Genomic DNA, 10,975 nt, shown 5'->3' with positions numbered 1-10,975 from the left:
AAATTTTCGAAAAAAATAATAAAATCCCTAATTTTCAATCTATAAAAACATAAAGTCGTAAATCTTTTCCTGAAAAATTCTATAATCCACCAAAAAATCAAAAAAAAAATATATAAAGTTTACGACTTGCCTAATATCCTAAATTTTAGTAAAGTTACAAACCATTTTCATGACAAATTAATTTTTGGATAGAAACAAACGTAAAAGTATTAATTTTTTTTCTTCAAAAAAAAATCCCTAGTTTATGAATCCATAAACCCACAAAAATTTGTTATATTTTACCAATTTATTAATATTTAGTCTAATTGTAAAACCTAAAAAAATCCCTACAAAAACGTGTTGCTATTTTTGAAGCACACTGTATTGATAAAAAAATTAAAATTAATAAAAAGTAAAAAAAAAAAACATTTCGGTGATAATAAAGTGCGAATAACCAAAAAATTGTCACAAAAAATTAAAACTGATTAATGAGATTTAAAAATAAAAATCCCTAGTTTTCAAATAATGATGTTTTACTAATTTTTATTAAATTTCAACATTTTTCAAAAGTGCTGCACACTGTTGCCATTTTTATCTAAATTTCAGTAAAGTTACAAACCATTTTCACGAAAAATTTATTTTTGAATGAAAACAAGCATAAAAGTATTAATTTTTTTTCTTCAAAAAAGTAAAAATCCCTAGTTTTTGAATCTATAAATCCACAAAAATGTGTTACATTTCAGCAATTCAGTAATATTTAGTCTAGTCGTAAACCTCTTTCATAAAAAATATACAATTCTCAAAACGTGTTGCTAGTTTTGAAACACACTGTATTGATAAAAAAAAATTGAAATTAAAAAAAAGTAAAAAAAAAACATTTCGGTGATAATAAAGTGCGAATAACCAAAAAATTGAAATTGATTAATGAGATTTAAAAATAAAAATCCCAAGTTCTTCGACATTATTCAGAAGTGCTACACACTGTTGCCATTTTATCTAAATTTTAGTCAAGTTGCAAACCATTTTCATAACAAATTTAACCAAAATAAGCGAAAAACCAAAATATTGGTATATTTGGTTTTTTATCTTTTGGTGTCAATAATTTTTCCAATTTTGCCACATTTTTAGCCAAGTCGAAAACCTTTTAGATAAAAGATTTGAAATCTGCATTGTAACTTTATCGCTGTGATAAGACATTAATTACTCTGGATATAGGTGGCACCACCTATAAATAAATGCATTAACAAGCCTCAACTAAAACAAAATTAATTAAGCTTGTGTTAATTAATTAATTAAACCAAAAAAAGAGAGATTTCATCGCAAGATTAACTTGATTAAAATTGTGATTTCGTAACCGTTTCAGCCCTAAATACCCAAAAAATCGGATAAATTTAAACATCGGATTATCTAATCTAGATCATGTGCTCTCAGTCCCAATACTTGAAGTAGTTGTTGTGCTGACGTTTGTCTTATTTTTAGTCAAGTTTTCTAATCATCTTCTGTTTTAGTCTGTGATAGGTACAAAATTATTTATAGCTTCACTACACACCAATCAATAGTATTATAATAATGCAAAATCAAAACCTTTTCACTCTCATTTTATTTATTGATAAAAGTCGATCGTTACGAGAGAAATTCTTACAACAGTTGGTAATAAAATCACTTATGGTCAAATGACTGTGACATTCACTTTGATTTCTTTTAAACAATTAATTATTCGCCACTCGTACAACACACACAACATTAATGACGCACATTTTATGACACATCAACAGAAATAAAGTAGAGGTTGGCTTAAAAATAAGCCCCGTTGCGAGTACATGCACAAAAAATAAATAATTAAACAGAACTTTAACTTTATTTAATAAAGTTTCTCATTTTTGTTTTTCGTACTAAAAAAATCATTGCTTTAAAATTTCTGTTCTTCACTTTTCAAGATTTTGAACTATGTGTTGTTTTTTTGTGTTTTTGTGTTCTTTTTTCTTTTTTTTTTCAGTTTATGCCATAAAATTATGACTTTTTTCAAGATCTCACCTGATTTCTTCAAAACTGTACTTTTCAAATTTCTAATTTACGCTTTCTTCTTAAAATCTTAAAAAAATGTTGAAAATATTTGAGTTTCGTCAATATTTTAAAGTATGTATTGTTTCTTTTTTTAAGATTATTACATTTAGAATTTTTACTCACATAAATATTTTTATTTTTTTTAGGCTTCTCTCTAAGCTGTTGAAACTTTTATTTGAAATATCAAATTCTTGATTATTTCACGAAATATTTATGTTTTCAAAACTCTAATATCTATTTTCGACATTTTAATCAAATTTTGAGATTTATTATGACGGCCTTCCAATATCTTGCTTCAAAATTTCTATTTTTTTTTCTCTTTTTTCAAAATTTGAATTTTGAAATATTGTGTTCACCTCACCTTTTTTCCTTTTATCACCATTTCCCAATATTTTATTAAACTCTTTTTTTTTCAATTTGTGTTTTAAACACTTGACTTTTTTCAAAATCTCTACTTTAACAATTTTTTCAAATTTCTTTAGACATTTCAAGGTATTCGAATTTCTTCAAAATTAAAATCTTTTTTTTTTGAATTCCTACTCATTTATAAGTATAAGTATTTTTTAGTTCTTCAAACTTCTCTCTAAACTGTTGAAATTTTTATTTAAATCACATTTTTTTTCACATTTTTGATGAAATTTTGAACTTTATAATGACGTTTTATAATTTCTCAAATTTTTCTTATAGAAAAGTGTTCTTTCTTCCAAATTTCTATTCTTCTCTACTCTATTTCATAACAATCCTAAAAAATTTTGAGCTCTACATTTTTCAAAATTTGAATTTAAAAAATTATGTGTTTTTCTCACATCATCTTGAATCTTTTGTTCTTACATAACGTACCAATTTTTTTTCAGTTTATGCTGTAAAATTTTGACTTTTTCAAGGACTCTACTTTAACAATTATATAAAATTATTTCAAGATTTTACTTTTCAAATTTCTAATTTAGGCTTTCTTCCCAAGATTTTACAAATTTTCAAGATATTAGTTTTTTCAAAATCTTAAAATTTTTTCTTTTTTTTAAGATCAGATTTGGAATTCCTACGCAGTTATAAATATTTTTCCATTGGGCTTCTCTCTAAGCTGTTAAAATTTTTATTTAAAATCTCAAATTCTTGATTATTTCACGAGTTTTTTATATCTTCAAAACTCTAATATCCTAAATTTCTCAATATTTCTCAAGTCTTCCATCACTTTTCAAGATCTTAAACAAATGATTTTTTTATTCGCCTTTTAAAGATTCTACATTCTGTAAATTTTGAAGAAAAAATTATGTGTTTGTCCCAAGATCTTTTTTAATTCTTTTTAAGATCTTTATTATTCTGAAAAACATAAAACAGGTCTTTTAAGACTAATTTTCTCAAGATTTAAATTAATTAAAGCGAACTTTAATCAAACTCTCCCTAGCTATTTTCAAGATTTTAAAAAAGTTTTGCATAATTCAAGTCTCAAATCAAAATTTAAGATTTTTACCATAATTTTTTAGGAAATTTTGAGTTTCAGAATGACATTCTTCCAATATTTCGACATTTTCTTATTAAAAAGTTTTCTTCAAAAACTTATTGTTTCAAAATTTCTCTTCTCTTCTCTATTTCTCAAGATTTTAACATTCCTCAAGCTTTTCATTCTGCACAATTTGAAAATTTGAATAATTATGTGTTTACCTATCTCACTCTAATTTTTTTACACACCAAGGGATTTTATCACCGTTTCTCAATATTTTATCAGAATTAGTTTTTCAGTTTGTGTTGTGAAATCTTGGCTTTTTTCAAGCTCTCTTTGCAGTTTAAAAAAAAAAATTAAAAAAATTACTTTTGAAATTCCTAAATTACGCTTTCTTCTCAAGATCTCGAAGAAAATGTTCAAGATATTCGCGTTTTTCATGATTTTTAAAATATTTTTTATTTTTAAAGATCACATTTAGAATTTCCGCCCAAATATAAATATTTTGTATTTCTTTAGGCTTCTTTGTAAGCTGTTAAAATTTTTAATAAAACATCAAATTCTTGATTATTTCACGCGATTTTTACGTTTCCAAAACTCTAATATCCTACATTTCTCAATGTTTCTCAAGTTTTAAAGATTCTACATTTTGTAAATTTTGAAAAAAAAATAAAGATCTTTATTATTCTTAAAAACATAAAACAAGTCTTTTAAAATCAATTTTCTCAAGATTTTAAAACACCGTTTCTCACGTTTATGCTTTCAAATCACAAATTTTAACAAAATACTTTTTTTCTCTTAAAATTACAAAATTTCAACAAAGTACTGAACTCTAAAATTGGGTTTCCACCTCAATATCTTAAATCTTTTTTCAAGATATCCGTTTCATTAAAACCACAAATTAGGGCTTTTTAATATCCAACAATTTTGGTTTCAAAATTCTCAAAAACTTTCCAGATTTTTTACCAAAAACCTTATTTTTATACATTCTTAATCAAAAATCCTGTAAAAAAGATTTTAAAAAGTAAAAAAAAAATAAAATCAAGCAAGACTGCCATACATCACGTGGCCACAATATCTCTATCTTTGTCACACAACGGTAGTTCCTCCATTTACTTTCTTTCTCTAATAGTTGAGGTCAATCGCCAACACACGTAAAAAAATAATTCTATATTTTTTTCTATTCACCTTGATAATGAACGCTTTGCTTCACATAGTAGTTTTCTCAAACGAAATAATTATTCTTTATGAAAAGACAATGGGACGACTTGTGAAAATAAAACTATACAATTTACATAAATTAATGACGCTATTATACAGTTAAAGAAATTATTTTCTTCCGGTAATAGAAAACACAGATCGATTAAAACGATAAAAAAGTTATCACACGGTGATAATTGAGAGATGAATAAATAGGGGGAAGGAATACAGGCACGCTCCATATTTAATTACATCATTAATTAATTAAATTAATTAGTTATTACAAAATGATAAAAAAAATGAGAGCTTTCTAGTAATATTTCGTAAATTTCGAATTTCCTATTGATTGAATTTTGGCGGAAAATATGAAGGCATGCAAACTGACTGTAGAAAATGACAGAGAAAGTTATTTAAATGTTAATAATTTAAAAAACGTGTAATTTTGTGTTTTTTGGAGTAATTTAATTTTCCGTGACTTTGAATCTTCTTTATTAAATTATGGCCAACATATGGTCGTCGTATAGTTGAACATAACTGAACTTGGGTGTAATGACTGAAATAAAATGCAACCAACACGACTATAAACTAGAAAAATAGGTATCTTTTGGGTACGAGATAAATGTTTGAAAACATGCAATTTCCGGTTAGATAAAAAGTGTCGTTTATCATTGAAGAAACTTGAATGCATTTTTACTTTCGCAACAAAACTAGTCACGATTATTGAAAGTTTGAGTAAAAAACTAGTGACTGATAACGTTATTGCATACAGAGAGGAGCAAAAGTTGCAGAGTTTCACTTTCGGAATTTTTTCACGAAATTTCAGTTCTTAAAAAAATATGCAAGTTTTCTCATTATTAAAATTTGAAATTTGCATACGTGTATGATTTATGGACATTTTTCTACAAGATAAGATAAATAATTAGGCAGTGCACAACGAAACAGCAAAATAACTTTCTTTTATATACAGGGTGAAATTTATGTTTTTTTTTTTTTTAATTAAATATAAAGTAGATAATTGAAATACTTCGATCATAACCCTCATGTGAAAAATGGTTTTACAGTGAGTTGTCATTAAAAAAAATACAAAAATTTGTAGAACTCAAAAAAAAAAGAAAATTTCGGAAAATTTTATTCTTGATAAAACATCACAACCTTATAGTACTTTATCATTCATCAATTAGTTTTTCCAAAAAATAAATAGTTTAAGCAAAAAACGTTTAGTTCCATACTTTTTATTTACATTCATTTATTTCTTTATTCTTTTTTCTATTTCAATTTTTAAACTTCTCAATTATTTCGTACAAAGATATCAAAAAAAAAAAAACATTATCTCTTCTGACTTGGAAAACTATAATTAGTAGAAAAATAGGACATTGAGATTTTTTTTCTCTCAATATCTATTTTCGAAAAAAGACAAATTCGCATTTTTTTTTAATATAACAAAACAAATTTAATACAATATTTGCACAAACAGAATAAAATTTTAATATACAGGCTAAACCAACAGTAATGCACAAAATTCATATTTTGGTTATGGGTCATTTTTCAAAAAAAATCCTGAAAAATGTGGATTTTATTTTATAAGTGCTACATTTTGACAATAGATAATAGATACATTCTTCATAAAATTATAAACTTTGTACCCCACTTTTGGTTCATCCTGTATAAATGAAAAAAAAATACTATGTATAAAAATCTGTTTTTTTTCTTCTTTTTTTTTCTTTATTTTCAATTTGCCAACGAAATTGAATTTCAGATTTGGTAATTTCTAGCAAATCCCATCTAATAAACAAAAAAAAAACAATAACCAGACAAAAAGTAATAAAAAGCAAGGAAAGCTGTAAATTTACAGGAAAAATATTTTCATTACATTTTAAACAGCTTTATCAACATTTACCCTAAAAAAAACGAAAAATTTATTTAATTCAATTTAATATTTTGCGATATTTTTTTTAAACTTGAGATTTTAAAAGTTATAAAAAAACAAATAAACTAATAGAATAATTTTTGTTGATTGTTAGAATAAAAATTTATAGGTTTTTATGTATTTATTTATACAAAAAAGCAGTATTGTTGCCTATTTGGAGTACAAATTTATCAATAATTTATTGAAATATTTGATTAAAAAAATACACCACATGAGTGAGAGTTTTTTGAAAAAAATACAAGATGTTAATAAAACCATTTAGGAGTATTATTTCTTTAATTTGAAAATTTTGATCATAATAAACACAAAACACAAAAATAATTTCAAAATCGAAAACTATAGGAAAAATTCAAATTGCTACTCTCCCGCAACACTCTGTATATTTTTAAGAGAGCATTTTATTAGTAAAATATTGTTTCGACCTAACGAAGCTTTGATAAAAAAAACACACTTAATTATTTATAATTCATTCTGTATATTTTTTTCAATGTAGGGTAAGTCCGGGAGAGATAGCCCATATTTTGAAAAAAATACTGTAAATCATGATCTTTAAAAAAAAATTAAGAATAATTAACATTTACAAATATTTTTTTTTCGGAAAACAATTTTTTATTGCCTGAAAAAAAATTCAACACAGATTTTTATTCCATTTTTTTGTTTGATATATTAAACAATGCTATAAAAACATGCCTTATTTTAATAGTTTTGAAACGTTATTTTTAAAAATTGTAATATTACAATAATAATAATAATAATAATAGTCCTAAAAGTTTTACATAATATTAATAAAAAAGCAAAATTTTGCAGGTTGGTAAACAAGACTTGCTCTATCCTTTGATAAAATTTTCATGTCCTTTTCTTATACAGGGTGTTAACTACAAGTGATCAAAAAAGTGCAATTTCAAAACGATTATTTAAATGTGACACCCTGTATTTTTTATCGTATAATACTATCAATTATTTTTGTTTTAAATGTACAAAAAATTGCAGTTTTAATAAAAATTAAAAAAAGCTTTCAAATTTGAACTTTACGAAAAAGAAGAAATAGGGTAAGTCCGAGAGAGACAGGACACATTTTGAAAACTCTACTGTAAATTATGATCTTTATTTCAGTTTAAACCACGAATGTTCTGTCTCACATGAAAATCTCAATTTAAAATTAAAAATAATTAAGATTTACTTTTTTTTTCAAAAAACAAATTTCTATTAGCTTAAAAAAATTTCGACAACCCAAATTTTTGTTCCATTTTTTGTTTGATATATTAAACAATGCTATAAAAAATGCCTTGTTTTAAGAGTTTTGAAACTCTTAAAAGTGTGACACCCTGTAGGTATATTTTTTTATCGTAAAATACTATTAATTCTTTTTTTTTCTAAACGTACAAAAAACTACAGTTTAAAAAAAAATTAAAAAAAGCATTCAAATTTAAACTACGAAAAAAATAGGGTAAGATCGGGAAAGATGGACTACATTTTTAGAAAACCTACTGTAAAGTTATGATCTTTATTTCAATTCAAACCACGAGTGTTTTTTTTTTGGTGTAAAACAACTTATAAAAGTAAGACAATTAAAAAAAAAACATTATTTAACACATAAAAAAAAATGATATGTATCTTTCCCGCTGGTCTATCTTTCCCGAACTTACCTTATTGACCGGAAATATTAATAACCAATATTTTTCCAAAAAAAAAATTATCAGTCATGTGATAAAACCTTTTATCAATTCAATTAAAAAAAAAATGCAAAATCTTACATATCACCATATAAAACACCACACATTTATAAATAAACCCGCGAGCACACATATATGGTACATCACTAGACGTGAACTTGAAGAAGAAGAAGAACCATGAACCATACCATTGTTCCAATTCTCGAGAACCTCACTCTGCTTCTCCCAGTCGTGGATATTGACAGATCGACCAGCTCGTACCCGTGGTCTTCCTTTCACGTTCCTCTCCATGATGGTCCCAAAAACACTCTCTTTTTTCACGCATATTCACACATTATTTAATATTTTTTTAAAAAAGACGCGTTTCGTATGGCGACGTCTACGTTTCTAACAGTTCGTTAGCTCGACACGACGGACGTCGGGACGCTCATTGGACACGAGCCAAACACTAATAAACCAACGGTTATTCACACACCTTTTGTGACCAGAAATTAACATGCGATAAGTGTTATCTATGCGATAAAAATTGATGCAAGTTTTACCAAAGTCAGATTTGAACTAAATTGTTGCGAGTTCATCCAAACGAATCGAGTAAAAGTTATACACCATCAAAGGCTTTCTATAACTCAATCACTAATTTAATTAATTAAAACTGTTAATTTTTTGAAGAAAAAAAAATCAAAAATATTTAAATATCTCGAAAACGGCTAAACTTAGGTATAGGGAAGTCTGATAAAAACCCCCTCAAAATCACCTGAGTAATCCAAAAACGCAATAAAAAACACAGCTTTCCATTTAAAATAACGAAGTTGATAGCCACTTCCGGTATAACCGGAAGTGGCGCCATCTTGAAAATATTTTCATTCAACAGGGCCTAACCAATTATGACTATATACCAAATTTTGGATAAATATAAAAATATAAAACAAAACTATTTCTAATGTAAAGTTTAGCTGGAACACCCTGTATACCCCTCTTAATTAAAAAAAAAAACTGTTAACTCGCAAAAAAATAAATATTTGAGTAAATTTTAAAACAATGCAACTGAATTAAATTTAATCCAAGTTTGTGTATATAAATTTCACAAGACTTAGTTATGAAATATTTATTTTATTCAAAAATTTACACAATGAAGTCGATTTTCACGCCTGGAATTCTTCAATGAAGACACAAAATATAAATAGACATCCATTTATAAAGTGGAGAAAATGCGAACTATTTTCGTATAGAAGGTTTAGTTGAAATTTTTCATTCCGTGATGAGAAAATCGAATTTAAACGTGGATCAATAAAACACGACCTCACAATCACATTTGCAAAAACTTTGTTTTTTTTTATTTTTTTTACCTAAATTTTTTACAACTCAATTCAAGCAGTTTTCGGAGACAACTAAAACTCGTCCTATTGCAATACAATCGACTAATAGGTGCGCAAGCGTTTTTGTTTTACTTAAAAGGAGTGGCCAGATAATATTTACCTAATCCATTAATTTTATTGGAGGAAAAGAAAAATTAAAACTCAAAAATGTAGACAAAATTATGTTTTTTAGTAGTATACTAGGTGAGGTCCACCTCTTTCCATTAAAATAAAATTATGAAATTAATTAATTAATGTATAGTATATCACACTAAAGTTGAGATATAACCTTGAAAAAAAAACTATATAGAAAAATTTTACGATTCTATCGTAATTCATGACAAAATAAATGCTTCAATATCAAAATGGTAAAAAATATTACTATCCATTTTGACGTTATTTTATCAAAATGTTAAAACTCAAAAATTAGCCAAAATTCTGTTTTTTAATAGTATACTAGGTGAGTCAAGTTTTATGCCCACCTCTTTCCATTAATATAAAATTAAGAAATGAATTAATTAATGTATAGTATATCACACTAAAATTGGAATATAAGCATGAAAAAAAACTATATAGAAAAATTTTACGATTCTATCATAATTTATGACAAAATAAGTGCTTTAATATCAAAATGGTAAAAAATATTACCAACGTACTTTATCAAAATGTGCCTATAGGCAAAAAATCTTTAACTTTAAAGCATAATTAATTTAAAAATTAACCAAAATTTGCAAAAAACACCCATATTTTTTTACAATTTAATTTAATAAGAAATTGGTGTTGTGGTATAAAACGTGACTCACCTGGTATTTAAACCAAGGTCACAAGGCTGTGCAAATCGCAGTTGCATAAGCAACAAATAATAATTTACATCGTTGCTATGGTTACTCACTCATATTTGCGCCTTAAAATTCCGCCCTCTTCAATGTTGCCAACCTAACTTCAAAATCATAGACAAACTGAGGGTATAATTAGTATCATTTTTTTTTTTATAAAATTTTAATGTTTCATATTTAAAATGCTACCAACATTGTAAAAAAATACACCACCATTATTTTCAAAGAAATACTTTAAGAAATCTGTCATAAACACAGAAAAACAATATTTCTCTATTTCTACTTCCAAATTTCCAATTTTTTATTTAAGATTGGATTATTAAAAAATCACTTCTTATCAACGAATTAAATAAAATTCTTAAAATTTGAAACATCATTGGTTTATTTTTTGAAAAAATTGAAGTAGAATTTAATCAATGTTCAAAATCACAGACTAACTAAACGTATAGAATTTTTTCATTGTTACCAACGTTGTAAAAAATACACTACTATTATTTTCA

General features: G+C 25.4%; 1 protein-coding gene across 3 annotated transcripts in view; it reads right to left on the bottom strand.

Moving 5' to 3' along the window:
* Positions 1–10,975, bottom strand: part of LOC123011187 (trafficking kinesin-binding protein milt) — a 29,873-nt gene that overhangs the window by 15,687 nt on the left and 3,211 nt on the right. The window contains exon 1 of one of the 3 annotated variants that reach the window (XM_044408523.1): positions 8,473–8,693. The exons of 1 other annotated variant lie outside the window; for it this stretch is intronic. In XM_044408523.1, coding sequence (XP_044264458.1) covers positions 8,473–8,575 — 103 coding nt within the window. In that variant the 5' untranslated portion in view covers positions 8,576–8,693. Of the gene's footprint in view, positions 1–8,365; positions 8,694–10,975 lie in introns of those variants that run through there. One more of the 3 variants, XM_044408541.1, reaches the window with a different exon arrangement.

The sequence above is a fragment of the Tribolium madens genome, unplaced genomic scaffold (assembly GCF_015345945.1).
Source record: "Tribolium madens isolate multiple individuals breed KSU strain unplaced genomic scaffold, Tmad_KSU_1.1 Scaffold_19;HRSCAF=116;Tcas5.2_LG9, whole genome shotgun sequence".
In the NCBI taxonomy this organism is placed as follows: Eukaryota; Metazoa; Arthropoda; class Insecta; order Coleoptera; family Tenebrionidae; genus Tribolium; species Tribolium madens.
Note: the sequence above shows the minus strand (reverse complement) of the source record. Positions and strands in the feature narration are given on the sequence as shown.